At 37.0% G+C, this 10,722-nt stretch overlaps 1 protein-coding gene across 4 annotated transcripts; it reads left to right on the forward strand.

The window, feature by feature from the left end:
* Positions 1-6,618: 6,618 nt before the first annotated feature.
* On the forward strand, positions 6,619-9,984 carry LOC121774886. Of its 4 annotated transcripts, none has more exons than XR_006045046.1 (5): positions 6,619-6,758; positions 6,877-6,938; positions 7,380-7,526; positions 9,220-9,639; positions 9,718-9,984. XR_006045046.1 is itself a non-coding variant. In XM_042171793.1 (4 exons), the coding sequence occupies exons 3-4, from the start codon at positions 9,338-9,340 to the stop codon at positions 9,803-9,805; spliced, it is 390 nt and encodes a 129-aa protein (XP_042027727.1). In that variant the 5' UTR covers positions 6,877-6,938; positions 7,380-7,526; positions 9,220-9,337; the 3' UTR covers positions 9,806-9,984. The 4 variants fall into 4 exon arrangements, 1 of the variants encoding a protein (XP_042027727.1); XR_006045047.1 differs by having other exon boundaries at positions 9,240-9,639; XR_006045048.1 differs by having other exon boundaries at positions 9,271-9,639.
* The last annotated feature ends 738 nt before the right edge of the window (positions 9,985-10,722 follow it).

The following is a 10,722-nucleotide window of genomic DNA, read 5'->3' on the forward strand; positions in this document are numbered from 1 at the left end:
ATATAATTCGGCATTTTCAACTTTTAAAAAAAAATGGCCATATTAATTAACCAAGATTTTTAATCACATTCAGCTAAGAATTTGTTCGTAGGGAGCTGGAATTATAGACAATAGCTAAGAAACTTGCCTCTACTTATTTTAACTAAAACTTTTTAGGGTTTAGCGGCCTGCTTTAGGGTATAGGCTGCCAGCTTTTTAGAAGCTATAAGAGCACCCGCAACGCTGTGCCGTTGCGGTGCCTATGCCGTTCCGGAGGAACGGTTCCGCGGCGGCACGCGTTGCAGGCTCCGTGTCGTCGCCATTCCGTGCCTATGCCGTTCCGCCGTTACGCGGCACGACACGTTCTGCCACGCGCCGAGGCGACGTGGCGGCCTCCCATTCGACGCGTGAAGCCCACTCGCTGCCCCGCGAGTGGGCTTCGTCCCGGTGACTCAATAATTCATTTTTTTTAAAAAAATTCGAATTTAATAAAAAAAAAAAAAATTGCAACAGTAATGTGATCGTTTTTTTATATCCATTTTGTATTTTTTTTTATTTATTTACTCTATAAATACTCCTATTTCATACTCATTTCAATCACAAACACACATCTATTCCTCTATATTTCCACCCCAATTTTCATCTCAAATCAACTCTATTTTCCTTCTCCCAAATTTAATCAAACTAATGGATCCTTTTGAACAAATGCGTCAAATATTGGAAAAATCACTTGAAGAAGATCGACGACGGGAGGCGGAAGAAGCCGCGCCGCCCCAACGACGCTCCCGTACGTACATCCATCGTAACCGGGAGGAAGCCGCCGCAAGGTTAGTACGCGACTACTTCTGCGATAACCCGGTTTGGGGAGATACGTACTTCCGTCGCCGTTTCCGCATGGGGAAACCGTTATTTCTCCACATCGCGAATACTTTGGCAGCCCGGGAAGAGTTCTTCCAGGAAGGGTTCGACGCGGTCGGCCGTCCCTGCCACACGACGCTGCAGAAATGTACTGCAGCAATCCGCCAGCTTGCGACTGGACAAACGACCGACATGTTCGACGAATACCTCCACATCGGAGACAGCACTGGGCGAATGTGCTTGCTCAAATTCTGCAAAGGCGTCCGGGCAGCCTTCACCGACGAATTTCTCCGGAGGCCAAGCACGGCCGATTGTCAGTTCCTGCTCGACCTTCACGAAACAGTGCACGGATTCCCCGGGATGCTCGGCAGCGTCGATTGCATGCACTGGCAATGGAAGAATTGCCACGAGCGGCCACAAAGGAACCCACCCAACCGTTATACTCGAGGTCGTTGCCGACTACCGCCTTTGGATCTGGCACGCGTACTTCGGGGTCCCTGGGTCGAACAACGACGTAAACATGCTCCACCAGTCCGACCTCTTGACCGAAGTTTTGGATGGTAAAGCGCCGGCCATCAACTTCGTCGCCGACAACCGGCTTTATAAAATGTGGTACTATCTCGCCGATGGCAAGCACCCGAAGTGGCCTACCTTCGTGAAGACGTGCAGTGGGTCTGCGAACCCAAAGCACGCTCTTTTTGCGCAGAAGCAGGAGGCTGCTCGCAAGGATGTGGAGAGGGCGTTCGGGGTTCTCCAAGCGCGCTTCAACATCATCAAAGCCCCGGCTCGTACGTGGTTCATGGAGAACATGGTCGACATCATGTATACTTGCATAATATTGCACAACATGATTGTCCAAGACGAAGGACCCGAGGCGGGAAATTCGTTCGACCCCGAATCCCCCGGAAGCTCAACCGCAAGTAGTCCGCCTCGAAGTGGAGCGCATCCGTCTATACAAGAACGGTTATCTATTCGTGCAAGGACACGCGACTCTAGCGCCCACACCCAACTCCAACAGGATCTAATTGAGCACATTTGGGCAAACTTTGGCGGATGAAGTTATTAAAATTGTGTACTTTTATTTTTTTAGGAAATTATTAAATTATGTTTTATTTACGAATTTTATGTAGTAATTTATTTTATGTAATGAAGTGAGTTTATTTAAATTGAATTGTGTTAGAAATAAAAATAAAAAATGAAATTGAATTAATAGTAATTTAAGGAACGGTTAAGGAACGGAGGGTTGCAGGTTCTGTTCCTTAGTTAAGGAATGGAGTAAAAAAGTACAGTGGGGCCCTCAAATAGTGGTTTAAGGAACGTTAAGGAACGGTATAGGAACAGCGTTGTGGATGGCCTAAGTCACCGTCTTTTCGATATCAAAATTATTGACATGACATCTATTTAATTATACAAAACTTTGCTAAAGATGAATGATATTGGTTGGCTTAAGTGGTTCTTCATATTTTAACATATGATTTGGTAAAAAGTATCATTAAGATGGGCGGGAAAAATGAATGGGTCAAAACTGTAGCTTTATATATTTATAAATTATAGATTATAGAATATAGACAAGGATATGATACTATTTTTACAATTATTTACTATAAAAATTATAATCTTGAGATTTTTTAGCTTAATTGAGAATTGAGATGCATTTTCAGTCACTCATTTCGAAATGTCAACTGCAAGTATATTATGTCAAATAGGGGGTATTATCGCCATTTCATTTCAATAGCCAGAATATCAAATGTCAACAACTCTATTAAAATGTCAACAACTAAAAAATAGCACTTATAATTCACATATCAATACCGAGAATAGCAAATGTCAACAACTTTATTAAAATGTTAACAACTAAAAAATAACACTTATAATTCACATATCAATACCGAGAATATCAAATGTCAACAACTCGTATTAAAATGTCAACACCTAAAAAATAACACTTATAATTAATATATCGAATGTCTACAACTTATAGCAAAATTGAAATTTTGTTGTTGACATAATGTCTCAAATTGAAGGAAAAATGAAATAAAACCAACAAAATTTCACTTGTATCTAATGTTTATCACTATTCGGGGAAGACTTTATTACTGGTTACCCGCGACGGCGTGGCGACATCTACAAATTTCACCGAGCTCATCTCCATGTGGCAGATCCTCACCGCGCCAAATAGTTTCTCCGGCAGCTCCTCCTCCGTCTGCCCCTCCGGCAGCTTCTCACGACGTCAACGATGAATTCCTCGTCGGATTGACCAGATCTGAGAAAGCTAGAGAGTAAATCCTCCTATTCAAGCGTCGATCACTGCCGCAGCTCTGATTCCTTCTCTCTCATGATTTTCTTCGCGAATTCATGAACCTCATCGATTTTCCCCCTTAGCTTCTCTCCTTCTCCAAACCTAGGGCGCGATTGATCTTTCAGAGAAAATGAATGTTTGAATTGAACCTCTCACTGATCAAATTGAGAGCGTAATCGAACACCGACGAATTGCAGCTATCAACCGCCGTAACAATTGAGGAATCGCCGGAATTTACCGGCAAGCTCTCAAAAAACGCGTCGGTCATTGTCTCATCCGCCTTGGAGAAATTGAGCAAATCATCCACCATAAAATGGACGGCATTAATGTTGTTGCCATTATCCACCGACGAGAATTCAGCATATCAGCCGCGAAGTACTCCATTACTGATTAAAAAAATCACTGTTTCTCTGTGAAAAAAGAAGAGTGACGGTGGAGAGAGGAAAAGGAGAGAGAGGAATGGTGTGTTGAAAGAGAAGGAGAGAATGCTGAAATTACCATTATACCCTTTCATAATTAATTAATTAATTAATTCTAAAATAAATTTTACATGGCAAATTCTGGACCAATCATTTAATAAAAATGAGTGGCTGATAATGCATCTCAATTCTCAATTAGGCTAAAAAATCTCAATTGACCACAACCCATCATGATAGTAATTTATTAAATAATGTACCTCGACTATTTTGATCACAACCATCCAATTTAAGGATCCAATGGTTGTGATCTGCTTGAAGCTTAATACTAAAGAGTTGTGATGACCCTAATACAACCCGTAATACATATATATACACTTTACCAACAATTTAAGTAAAATTTAGAGTAAACACTGGAGAAAAATCTCCTTGATATATATCCGTTTTTTGATTTATCAAATAAATGGATATTTTTTTTATTAACTTGATACATACATATCCATTTTTTACCGTTATTTTAAAAAAAATTATTTTTTTCCCAAAATCATCTATAAATACCCACATTAGTCATCCATTTTATACATCAAACTATCTCTCATTCATACTCGTCTGATAATTTTTCATACAACTCACACATTCATCTTCCTTTCTTCACTCAAACGCTCTCTCTAATTTCAAAAATGGATCCGAACAATGTTGACCCGGTCCTTGCGGAAGCGGAGCGCGAACAAGAATACTATCGACAATACTATGCCGCGTACGAAGCCTATGCAGACGCCGCTGCCCCACCTCCTCGACCATCGAGATCAAAACGCCGCTACATCCCACGTGATAGGAAGGGAGCCCACCAAAGGCTCGTGAACGACTATTTTTCCGACCAACAACGGTTCCCGGCGGATTGCTTCCGTCGGCGTTTCCGCATGTCTAAACGCTTGTTAGACAAAATTCGAGCTCACAAAGTAAATTCAGTTATATATTTACCTAATTTATCTTAAATATTTAGCAACTGAGTCCCATTATATGCAAATCCACTCCTTATTGCCGAACCACAGAACCATACTAATATAAGGCTTTTAGATCTAGTTTTTTATGGATGAGATGCACAAATTTATAAATTATTTTCTCCTTCATCACAAGCCTATTTTAATTCATCCGAAATCAAATAAGTCATACTAACATGTTACGAAGATTTAACTTCATTCCAGAATATATTACTTCATTCTAATATGTATTTACTTCATTCCAATAGGATTATTACTTCATTCCAGTAAGTAAATGCGGTTTTGCCGTCATGTACCGTTCTTTCTCTCTACAATGTCTATCACTACCGCCACAGCGCTGATATGGTGTAATAAACACATGGAATGATGTGATAAATTATTTGAATGAAGTATGTGTAGAAACATTTGAAGTCCCACTGGAATGAAGTAAAAACCTTATCCAATGAAGTAATGACGTTTCCGAATGAAGTAATAAATCCACTTGAATAAATTGCATTTTCCTAATTTAATCAAACTACTACTTGTCTGGAGAGTTGAGTTTTTTTCCTAATTAAATTACTACTAGATTCATGCAATTCGTCATTTATGTTATTAGGGCTAATTTCATTGTCCTGAACCCTAGTTTATGAAAGGGAAATTTAATAATCCATGGCTTAGATATATTATTACTTTTTATGAAATTGATTTAAAGTCAGCTCTAATGTTTCAACTTTTACTTGTGTACCTTCAAAAAATAATCAAAATTTTTATTATTGGCCTTCAAAAAATAATCAAAATTTTTATTATTGGCCACTGAGTGTAGATATATGCCTACCTTCGGATGGACTGGTCTCATCCTTTCCCAGTGACTAAGCTTAATCTACCATCTGTGAATGTCGGCCATTCTAACCCCCTCCACTTACAGACTCTTTCAACTCAAATCAATCCAAGGCGATTCTTCTTTTTAATATTTTTCAGGAATTAGATATCAGTGAAGTTTTTGATTGACCTGAGTTATACAAAGTCCACATATTATCAGGGTCGGCGGCTGATACGTTTTGACAACCTTCTACTCCTTATCATTTTTGCATGTAGTTAAATATATAGTATATAAAGTGGTGAGAGTCTCACTCCAGTTCAGAATGTTTTGAATTAAGTACCTGATAAATATTAGTTTTTGAACATATATAATATGTGTTTCATTTACTAGCCGTGTGGATTATCTATTTTAAAATTTGAATTAATTTATTATAAGAATATATGTCATAGAGGTTGTGGTGTGACATAAACTTTCACATAACGAAAGATTTTCGTAGGGTTTGGATAGCTTCTTTCTCGTGGGCGGGGCACCGTCAATTCTTGTGTTTTCCTCTCTAACCAAAATAAAAAATTTCCCAAAAAAATTGACAGATTGAACAAATACTACAAACAAGTCATAATACATAAATTTGAAAAAGGGAATGAATGTGTTTTAGTACAAACCTAAAACGGTATATTTTATCCTAAAACCAAAAATAGATTTGCTTTTGCAATACCATGTCATTTATCTATTTTATTTTAGTTTTACGAGTATTTTAGAGTATAATTAGAGACGTTCTAAAGTAATTACTGCAAAAATAAATGAAAATTTGCAAAATCAGTCAGCTTAAATTATAATTTTGATATGAGAGAATCATACCTTGGTTCTTTTATTACAAGTGAAGATAAATTTTAAGGACGTACATACAAATTCACGAATACCGTTTGTATCTACTCATTTAAGTTATTGTGGATAGGTTGTACTTGTATTTATTCCATAAAGTGAAGATAAAAATGTTTGCCATTTTGTATTACAAGGTTATGATACTATTTTTACAATGATTTACTATAAAAATTATAATGTAATTTATTATAAACGAATTAAAATCAAATTGTGTGTTGTTAATATGCAGTGTAATTATTTTTGTTGTGGCTATTACATTAATTACAAACATAAATAATACTCCAACAAATTTAGATTGCAAAAGAAAGGCCCAATATAGTGAGCCCATTTAAATCTGGCCCACACTTAACCGGTCCGCTTCAGAGTCCAGCCGTTCACCAAAAACGAGCTCAAATTTTCTCCCCATTTTTCACACCCTTCCTCTCGTCAGTCTCTCGATCTTTTGTTCATGATTCTTGCGCTAATTTCATGGTGCCTGTTCTTCTTTTTCCCTCCGGCCTGAACCCCTCGATCTTTTGCACTTGGTAAGTCACCTTTTTCCTCATCTTCATCCTAAGCTTTTCTTATTTTTTAATCACACTACTACTTGTCTGGAGAGTTGAGTTTTTTTCCTGATTAAATTACTACTTGTTCGGCGAATAGATTCATGATTCTTGCGCTAATTTCATGGTGCCTGTTCTTCTTCCCTCGATCTTTTGCACATGGTAAGTCACGCTTTTTCCTCATCTTCATCCAAAGGTTTTCTTATTTTTTAATCAAACTACTACTTGTCTGGAGAGTTGAGTGTTTTTCCTAATTAAATTACTACTAGGTTCCTAATTTTATAAAATGGAAAAATGGCTTCTGGAGAGGAAAACTGAGCTAACAGCTCTAAGTTTCCCAGCGTAAGAAAGATAAATGTAACTTAATTGTTATACCAAACTCATTGCTGACCCAGCTGACTCATGCAATTCTTCGTTTATGTTATTAGGGCTAATTTCATTGTCCTGAACCCTAGTTTATGAAAGGGAAATTTAATAATCCATGGCTTAGATATATTATTACTTTTTATGAAATTGATTTAAAGTCAGCTCTAATGTTTTCAACTTTTACTTGTGTATCTTCCAAAAATAATCAATATTTTTATTATTGGCCATTGAGTGTAGATATATGCCTACCTTCGGATGGACTGGTCTCATCCTTTCCAAGTGACCTTGTACGGAGCCATTTGAGAAGCTTAATCTACCATCTGTGACTGTCGGCCATTCTAACCCCCTCCACTTACACACTCTTTCAACTCAAATCAATCCAAGGTGATTCTTCTTTTTAATATTAAACATATTTTCCTGTAGTTTTCAATGTTTAGATATATATATTATATTTGCAAATTTAATTTGGAGAAGCATGACAAAACGGAATTCATTTTTTGCCATGAATATTTTTCCCTGATTAAATTACTACTTGTTCGGTGAATAGATTCATGATTCTTGCGCTAGTTGCATGGTGCCTGTTCTTCTTTTTCCCTCCGGCCTGAACCCTCATTAGGGTTAAACTTATTCAATTCTTAATGTTTTAAAAAATAGAGTAAATTGCTGAAAAAAAATTCTTGCAATTTGGTTAAACTATGGCTCTCATACAACTTTAAAAATCATAAAGTTTGAGACGAAATACTTTGGTGATACTAAATCTGATATGACAACTTGAAAATCAAATGTGAACATAATCACTGATAACTAAGAATATCATCTAGCCCGAAACCCGAGCTTTTAGGGTTATGGTCGAACCCGAGATATAATATTTCTTTACGAACAATGAGAATTGTAGTTGAACAATGGTACAGTTAAATAGTCATTATACCCATCAAGTGGAATTTCTTGATGACGTTAGTAGTTGGGTCTTATTCTCTAAACTTGGTTTTGGAGATTAATGTTTTCCTCTTGATTGGAGAAAATTGAGAAGGAAATTGCAAAAAGTTGTAGAGGGAATGCCTTTATCAATTGTTGTAGTGGGAGGTATTTTGAAAAATATAGAGAACACACAAGAATGTTGGGAGTCAATAAGTAACATAACTTCAGTAGTAAAGACAACAATAAGCGATGCTTGAGATTGCTGAAAATGACCTACTATAATATTTTAGTCTACTTAAAGCCTTGTGGTCCCATGAAACCCCCAACTATTTCCGGATTTTTATTATATATATTCATTGTACATATATATATGTGCACTCATAAGCTCAAGTGGTTAGCTACTAGGCTTAGCAATTTCATTGCCTAAGTTCGATTCCCGTTAAGCTCTTTTGACTTTTTGTATTTCAATTTGTCTTTTTGCTATTCTTTGTGATGTTTCTTACTATTTTTCTTAAGCTATTATGCACAAACAAAGTTTATGTTTTGTACTTTTACATGACTAACTTATCTAAAAAATTATTCATAATTAATACTAATATTAAATGCACAAATATGCCAAGACTCTAATTTTCATATCATTTAAATACTTTTATCTCATTCATCTCTTTCGCATCTTTATAATGTCACAATTTTCGGCAACACCGATATTTACAAAATATCCTAGAATTGGATCCCCCAACATCAAAATTCTGTGTCCACCACTGCTTAAAGCCATGTTTGTTTGAGGAAGATGGTGCAATTTTGATCTCAACGCCCACGAAACTTTGGGTTTGTGAATGATTTCTTAGATGATGATTGGGAAATGATTTTTAAAGGACTTAGTCAACATGTTGTTCAATAATATTGTGATTGTTGGTTGCATTGTGCGTGTTCAATAATATTGTGATTGCCTGTGTTTATTTCCCAACATTGTTGGATTCTGTCTATTTTTTTATTTTGATTTCTCTTTCTTCGTGTCTGCATATCCCCACATTTCACTCCAGTCCTGTTTTATTTCATCATCCGGTAAATTGAAATTTAATATCTTATGAAAGCATAAGTAATAGGAGTACTATAACTAACAAGTCACTCGCTTTCTTTCTAAACTTTCTCGATCAAGAGAAATTCAATTCAATGCAGATTGAAGAACAAAGTCATCTGTTTACTTTAGGCCGTTCACGGAAGTTTCGTTCAGAGTGCAGTATGAACTGGTGGAAGATTCCTACTACAAATCTTTCATGGCAGCCATAACTGACATGTCATCTAGCTGGTTGGTCTACAATCTGTCCTCAAAGAAGGTGGGAAACGTGGAGGTGGAGCTTCCGGATACGGATGTGATTGAAGCTTTCTATGTCGGCAACACTCATACCACAAGCACTAGTTGGGTCTTCTACGTATGCCTTCGTCATATGGTTAATTATACGACTAGTGGTGTTCGATATGCCAAGGTCGAAGTTGTGCAAGGCAAGGACGGGGATTACATTGCTACTGTGCAGATGAATGGTGTCCTGAGAGTGCGTCCCTTTTCAGATATGCATATGTAAGTAAGGCCCTTGTTCATTGTAGTATTTTGAATTTATTTTGTAATTGATTGGAGATGCTTGTTTTTTGTATGCAGGTTTGGTTTCAAAGCAAGGTCTAAGAGAGATGCGGAGGAACAACCACTGGAGAAGAAAGGGAAAGAGAAGATGATGAGAATTGAGTGAAAGCCTGCTGCTGGGAACTATATATGTACAGACTTATTTTCGTGTTGTTTAAATCAGAGAATGAATAATTATGTGTCTCAATGATCAAGAGCAAACTCAATTATGATAAGAATATGACTCTCTTTGAATTTGAAATTAACTATTGAGTGAAAAAGAAAATTTGATTGCTATGTCCTTAATATACGTTTTGTTTGTGCTGAGTTTCTTTTCGGCACAGAAAAAATACAATTCTACTACTCATATTTTCATAAAAGATACCACATAGAGAGCTGAGTAAATTTTGGTTTACCCTCTCTTCATTAATATGTAACAAAGAAACTGTAAAACATAAAAACTGCAAACAAAACAAACAGATTTAACTAATTTCAAATTTCATTTTATAATTTGTTTTTACAAAATCTTATAACTATACCTTCAAACTGCGCCTAGATAATACAGTAAAACCTAAAAGTATAGATCATAAACATTGCCTATACCTCTACATCTATGATGTTCATCTCCGGCTGCCAATGGCTGGAGACGAATATATATATGTATGACACGCTATATCTATACGACACTATGATCTTTCTGTGCATCTGGCGGAATTTCATCACATCCTTGAACCGTTTCATCATCGCGACTTCTAAACTAATATAATCCGGGAATTGTCCTTCATACACAACTATGTCAACCTTACCTCTCGTGGAGAGCTTCTCTACCGATGGTGCTGCGGCTGATGCTGAGCTCCAGTCATCAACTCCAATAAGTCCACCATCAAAGTAGCCAACTTTGTGCTCAATCCTTGGTTTCTTTTCTGTCTTCGTTTTTGGATGGTGTAGCGATGCTTGAGGAGACACTCCGGTTGCTTCAAAAGCAGGACAGGTATAGGTGTGTTTCTTCTGGCACTGCAAGTTCAGAGACATAATAACTAGCGC

This window comes from Salvia splendens, chromosome 17, assembly GCF_004379255.2.
Source record: "Salvia splendens isolate huo1 chromosome 17, SspV2, whole genome shotgun sequence".
Taxonomy (NCBI): domain Eukaryota; kingdom Viridiplantae; phylum Streptophyta; class Magnoliopsida; order Lamiales; family Lamiaceae; genus Salvia; species Salvia splendens.

Bases quoted from the DNA above. Each gene is read 5' to 3' on its own strand.
- LOC121774886 (XM_042171793.1), top strand. From the start codon at position 9,338: ATGGCAGCCATAACTGACATGTCATCTAGCTGGTTGGTCTACAATCTG. The intron at 9,640-9,717 runs GTAAGTAAGGCC...TTTTGTATGCAG, and splicing joins CCCTTTTCAGATATGCATAT to GTTTGGTTTCAAAGCAAGGT.